The 7,076-nt window shown below is 17.4% G+C and overlaps 1 protein-coding gene across 5 annotated transcripts in view; it reads left to right on the forward strand.

Moving 5' to 3' along the window:
- LOC102673919 (ras-specific guanine nucleotide-releasing factor 2-like) overlaps positions 1-7,076 on the forward strand; it is a 145,356-nt gene that overhangs the window by 131,892 nt on the left and 6,388 nt on the right. For 4 of the 5 annotated variants that reach the window (XM_006623520.2, XM_006623521.2, XM_006623523.2 and 1 more), the window contains 3 exons: positions 102-418; positions 2,359-2,486; positions 3,674-3,694. In XM_006623520.2, the coding sequence (XP_006623583.1) occupies positions 102-418; positions 2,359-2,486; positions 3,674-3,694 (466 nt within the window). The remainder of the gene's footprint in view (positions 1-101; positions 419-2,358; positions 2,487-3,673; positions 3,695-7,076) is intronic. The other variant, XM_006623522.2, reaches the window with a different exon arrangement.

Consider the following 7,076-nt stretch of genomic DNA (forward strand, 5'->3'; position numbering starts at 1 on the left):
ATATAATATATAATAGATGTTAATTTGTTATTTATAATATATATTGTATAATATGAGTATCATCAAACTTATATTTCACAAGTGTATAATAATGTTTTTAGATGAACAATTTACCTACGAGCATTCTGAAGCTGAAACATCAAAACAAATAAAAGAGCAAGTACAAGCAAGTACTCCTCTAACACCAAAAGATGCTAAAGTAATCAAAATTGAAATAAACAAACAGGAAAAAGAAAAACAAACAGTAAAAGAAACTGAAACTATTATTTCAACAATGCAATCTCAATCTCCTAAACAAATTCAACAAAGTCTACAGAATCAACAAAAACAACATTTACATCAAAGTGAACATAGAGCATCGATTGCTTCTGCGCCTGCGGCTACTATAAGGAGTAGCTCGATTTCTACAATAACTGGAGTATGTTAATTTTATTATAAATTTATATTTCATATTTAACAATTATATATATTTGAGATATTGTAGGTATCAAATATTTTATTATTTTTTTTTAATTTTTTTATTAAATATTTTTAATTATATATAATTATTTATATTTCTTTTTGAAATGATTGTTAATTATTTATTTAATGTGAAAATTTTAATACATTTGTCTATAATTAAAGTAATGATTGATGTTGTAACTGTTTAATATATAAATGTAATCACATATTAGATAAAAATAAATCTAAAATATTTTTTTTTTAATCTTTTAGAGAAATCTATGTAATAATTTTTATTAAATATTTTTTCTTGCTTTGAATATCTTATGAATGTTTCAAGTATTTTATATTTTTTTTTTCTATATTTGAAATGTTTAACATTTTTTCATATCACTTTCTTAAATACTATAATATATTTAATATTTTTAAAATAATAAATTAAAAATGTTATATTTTCCTTTTTTAGAATTTGATAAGATCTTTTCAAATTTAGATTCTGCATATTTAAATAAGTTTAATGATTATTTTATACATTTATAAAATATTATATTTATAAAATATATTTGTTGTTTATATTTTATTCGGAATTATTTGTGATTCAGTTCTTGAATTATTTGTTTTCGTTTTTATTTGTTTGATTTTTTTGATATATACTTTTTAATTTATTTTGTAATAAATTATTATTCAGGTAAAATTTTAAATTATAATATAAAGTTTGTTTATAGAATTATTAGATGGATTTCTCGAAAATTTTTCTTTTTTGATTTGATTAATTTTGAAAAATATTAAGGAATCATTTTGAACAATTTTTCTTTATGTATATATCTGTTAGTTGATTCTAAATTTTAAATTGCATGTAAAATTTTTCACATATTATATTGATATTAATATTAATTATAAAATTTATATTAAATTCTTTAAATTCTTAAATTCTTTATAGTTTGTGATATTTATGCTGCAACAAAAACATAAAACTTATAATAATTTATGAAAAATAACACATTTTATTTATTTTATAAAAAAAAATATTTATCTTCAATATAATTCAAAATATTATGTTTTGTTTTTTTTTTCACGAAAAATATTTGCAATTTAGTACGAAATAAAGTATATTATTACTTCTTGCTACAAAATGAATATCTATATTACAATGATTTTCAATAATAATATTTCATTTATAGTTATAATAAGAAATATTTATGAGATTCTTTATAAAAATAAACATATTTTGATTTTGCGTATAAAAACTTATCATTTAAATAATTTATTATGTATAATAGAATATTTATAACAACAAAAAACATATTTAAATAAAAAATAATATAATTAAAAATATAATATAATCAGAATTTTTATTAAGTTTTATATGAATTATAAATAAATGATGAATTAATTTTCGAAAAAGTACAAATGTAATTTTTTTCATTATTAATAGAATATTATTAGAACAAAGACGGAACATGTATACATATATAGCTTACTTAGTAAAATTAAATAAAATATCATTGAAAAATGATTTCAATGAATTGGAAAATAAAAAAATTTAAATAAAAATACAATTACCTAACATATAATATAGCATGAACAGATAATATAGAACATATAATATATAGCGTGAAAAATATTTTTATATATGATTCAAAAATTAAAACTTATTATTACACAATAAAGTATAAAAACATCTTTAAAAAATTTATAATTTATTTTTTTCTTTTATACTATTCTTAATAAAAAATTTTTGACCAATTTAAAACGATAAATTTTTTAAATGAATCTAATTATGAATATAATAAATAATTAAATTTTTTATATGTAAATAATTTCAATAATGATACATTTTTCAATAATTGAATTATCGATGCAATGCCATAGATTGAGATAAAATTAAATAATGAATATATTATTTCATTTTTACAGAATTATTGGGCGAGCAGACGATCGATTCAAGAAATCGAAATGTCTTCTCAACAAGGTAACTTCCAACACGACCAGGTTTCTAGCAAGGCTGGAGTAGTGATAACCAGCTTTCGCCAGAGTCATCGAAGGTTCGTTCGAGTATTCCTGACGTGTTAAGTGTTTATATCCATACGTTGTCGTATATATCATAAAAAGTGCGCATGTCAATCGATCTGAAAGATTTTCATTTTCCAATAATTATATTATTGAATATATTATCTTATACGAAAATACGATATTTCATCATTTGTTCGAAGAAAATAATATCCAACTTAAAAAATACTAAAATGTAAATTGATCTAATCATTTCTATAATATTACATTAAAATAACGATTAATATCCATATTGAACGCGTGTCTCAAATATAATTAAGAAACTAAGAAACTGATTTGTACTGGTATTTGTATCTTAAAATAGAAGAAGAAAAATTATCTCTATTTCGTTTCACGGTATCGCTATTGAATGTTAATTGTAATAAAGGTATTTTTCACTTTCTTACGCATGAGTGCTTTGTCTCGGTATTCTTACGTGTTTTCTTATGCCTATAATCTTCCTTTTTTTTTTTGTAGAAAGAAATAATTGTATCTTTTTATCCTTATTTCAATGGTATTATTTTTTATTATCTATTAAATATTCTATATCTAATAATTAGAAAGATCATATGTATTTTATTTTACTTTTACTAGAAAGAATCGTTTCTTATTATGATTGATTTATTGTATATTATATTATATATATTATCATAATATGATATATATATATAGTCTATTTTTGTTGTTATTTTCTTTTATTATACATTTATTTTGAAGAAATATAATTAATAATTAATAATAATAAGATTTTATTTTATATATATAAAATTAGATTTTATATATTTTGCAATGAAAAAATTACATTAAATTATTTATATTTTTTAAAAAGAAATTTGAAGAAATCTGGACATAAGCATTTTAATTTTATAAGAATAATATAATGTTAATACTTATTATACTTATAGAATTACTTATTATTTAAACAGAAATTTTCATGATTTTGATGATTCATTTCATATGATTCTATGTAAATAATATCTTCCTTTTTTGTATAGAATATAATATTAATTCTAATAACAATGTAAATCGTTCCTATTTGTAAATCGAAATATTTATTTTGCATTTATCTGTTTTTTCGAATACATCCTTTAAATAATTCATGAAATTAATTTCTCAATTCAGGATAATATTTTAGTTATTTTAATGCAATTATATTTCATATGATATTTTGTATCACTTATAGCATTGGACGTGTACCTTTCTGGTAAGTGTTATTTCTGCTTCTGAAACTGCAAATTTCCACTGAATGTCGCGCATGGTGACTTTATTTCACAAATCACATTTTTGCACGTCCATTATTTTATTGCCTATAATAATTTAAAGCATATTGAAAAAGAAATTGCACTTAATTTCCTATCAAAAATTATCAGTCTTACAGTAAATATAAAAAATTTGTGCATGTAATAATAAATTTCAGCAAAAACATTGTAAAATTTCATTTATTAATATAATTTCAAATAAATAATAAATGTATTCTAAAAAGTATCTACAATAATTTTATAAAAAAATTAATTTATAATAAATATATAATTAATTTATAATAAAAAATGGCAAAAATATATCTGTAAATATTTGTATAAATATATTAAATAAATATATATAAATATTATTTGATCATTAGAAGATCAAAAAAATAAAAATTTATTCATGTTTAAAAATAAAATAATATGTAAATATAGATATATAATATATATCTATATAAATTATATATATCTATATAAAAATATAGATATATAATATATATAAAACAATAATAGATATAAATATTGAAATTTTTCAATAAATTATTCTATAGATGTCTAAGAATATAAAACTAAGAATATATTATTTAATTGTTGGAATTATATTAATAAACGAAGTTAATAAATATCTATAGTATTTTTGTTGAAATTAATTACTATGAACACTTTTTATCCACTATATATTAGGAAAATTAAAATTATTTATGAATAATGGCAATATTTAATTGTATAAAATATCTTTTACAACTTGAAAGACTTCTTTTACAACAAGAAGATTTTTTACAACTAAAGAAAGTATTAAAGAAAAACAATATTATAAATATGTATATGGATATATTTCTCTATCATAAAATAAAATATATATTATAAGATGTATATGATATACAAGGTATTTATGAAAAGCCTATTACTATTATTTTTTTTACTTTTCAAAATTTTTCTAAAATAAAAAAGAAATATTTTTTGATTAATTTTGAATAATTAAGATTAAGATTAAGATGATATTTAATAATATTGATTTAAATTATTTTCTTAATATTAATGTAAATTTCTAAACTTTTATATTTTTTTCAATTTTTTCATTAATATATAATAAATAAAATCTTAAATGCATGAAAATCTAAACTTAATCAATTTTAAATATTCTCTATTTTAAAAATTTTAACATGTCTTTAAGTTTATTTTTATCAAAAGAAATAATCAAAACTATATCATAATATATAATAATATATAATATCATGATATTATATATCATAATATATAAAACATCACGAATAATTTATGCATATAATATTACCTATTTTTATTTTATTATCAATTACCTTGCATTATGGGCGTAGTAAACGAAATAGAAATAGTTTTAATTTATTAAACGCCTTGTATTATTTGAAATTCGCAGTGAATTTATGTTAATATGGTAACATCAGATGTAATTATTGCATTGTCAACTTTCGTTAATGAATTAGATAGCAAAAGCGCACATTAGTGCACATTAGATTTTAGATTACAAAAATCATTCGCAATAGACTGATTTATTTATTAATTATTTGAATATCAAATCATAACAAATCATATAAAATATTATAGATAACAAATAATTTTTATTCAAATTTTATATTAAACCAGCAATTTAAATAAAATTATTTGTTTATATTCATAAAATGTGCATTAATAATATATAAATATTTCTAAAATATATATTAATTACATAATATATCTATATTTAATTTAATATTTGAACGTCTTCAATATACATATTTGAATATTTTTTTATTTTTTAATGAAATATTAATGAATAATTTTTTTTTTAATGAAATTTTGAATATTTAGTTTAAAGCATAATAGATTACATACAGTATTTATATATTCGTAGAAATTTTGGAAAGTCGATTTTAGTAACTAAAAGAACAAAAGTTAAGATCAATATTATTATTAATATTATTTTTATATATAAAAGTAATATATAAAATATCGGTGACAGCTTATTTATTAGCTTAATAAATAAAATAATTTAAGTTTTTATTAGAATAATACAAAAAGATGAATACAAAAAGAATGAAATAGAGCTCTCTATTAATTCATCATTTCTGTTTTCATCTCGATTCATTTAATGCATACTTAGATTCTAACTTAATAAGTAAGCTTCAATCAATACTTTTATCTTAATTAAGTCTTAGGAACTTTTTTATTGCTTATATGTGTTTATACTGACTCCTAGAATTGATTTACCAAAAATATATCTTCTATAAAACATAGATCCTGTGAACATGAAATATTTTTTTTTTATCAAAATTACTTTAAATTGGCGAAATCGATATTCAAATTTTAATAGATAAATCTAACTTTAGAATAGTATATAATAATAATAATTTGCAAAATATAGCAAAATTTAAAATTTTTACAACTTACTATTCCATTATTCTGTTGTGGAAAAAATTCTCAAATTTAATTATATTTCAAAATCAAGCTTTATATTATATATAAATATAAATCATGCTGAAATTTCAATTAATTTTACTCTTATAAAAAAATTTCCAATAAACAAAAAAATTACTTCATGTGTAATTTATTATGCTTTAAATATAATATATATATTCTTTTATTAAAATTTAAAGAATTTTTGGATTATATGAATTTCTTTATAAGATAGTGTTTAAATACTTTTATGAGTTTATTTTAGAATATTTTCTATTTTATTCTGTATATTTAAGTGAATCAAAAAAATAATTACAAGTAGAAATATATATAATTTAAAAAAAAAAATTTAATTCAGCATATTACGAATGATTAGTAGAAAGAAAATAAAGTAGAATTTATTGTTTTCATATGCTGGGTAGTTTGTAGATAATAAAGAAAGAATTACATGTTCTTTTATTATTTTATTAGCTTAAATGTTCACTGTATCTACTATATTAGGCGTTATAAAATTATAAAAGAAAAAAGAAATATCAAATATTTAATATTTTTTTCATTTTCTAATGATATCATAATTCAATTATAATTAAATAATTCAAAAATTAAAAATTGAAAAATGTAATTGAAAATATAAATTTATAATGTTTTAACAAATCAATAAAAAAAATTATTATTGAAATATATGAAATTATAAGCATTTTAATATTTGAATATTTATATTTTATATTATATTATAATATAAATAAAAAATTATCTGATTACAAGTTTTCTTATCTTTCTTATCAAATCAATTTAAGTACAATATTATTATTATAATAATAATATATTACATATAATAATAAAATATATTACAATATTATATTATATTATTAGATTTAATTAAATATTTAATTAATTAAAAACAATATTGAAAAGTATGAAAATATTATT

Source organism: Apis dorsata, unplaced genomic scaffold (assembly GCF_000469605.1).
Source record: "Apis dorsata unplaced genomic scaffold, Apis dorsata 1.3 scaffold_898, whole genome shotgun sequence".
NCBI classification, from domain to species: Eukaryota; Metazoa; Arthropoda; class Insecta; order Hymenoptera; family Apidae; genus Apis; species Apis dorsata.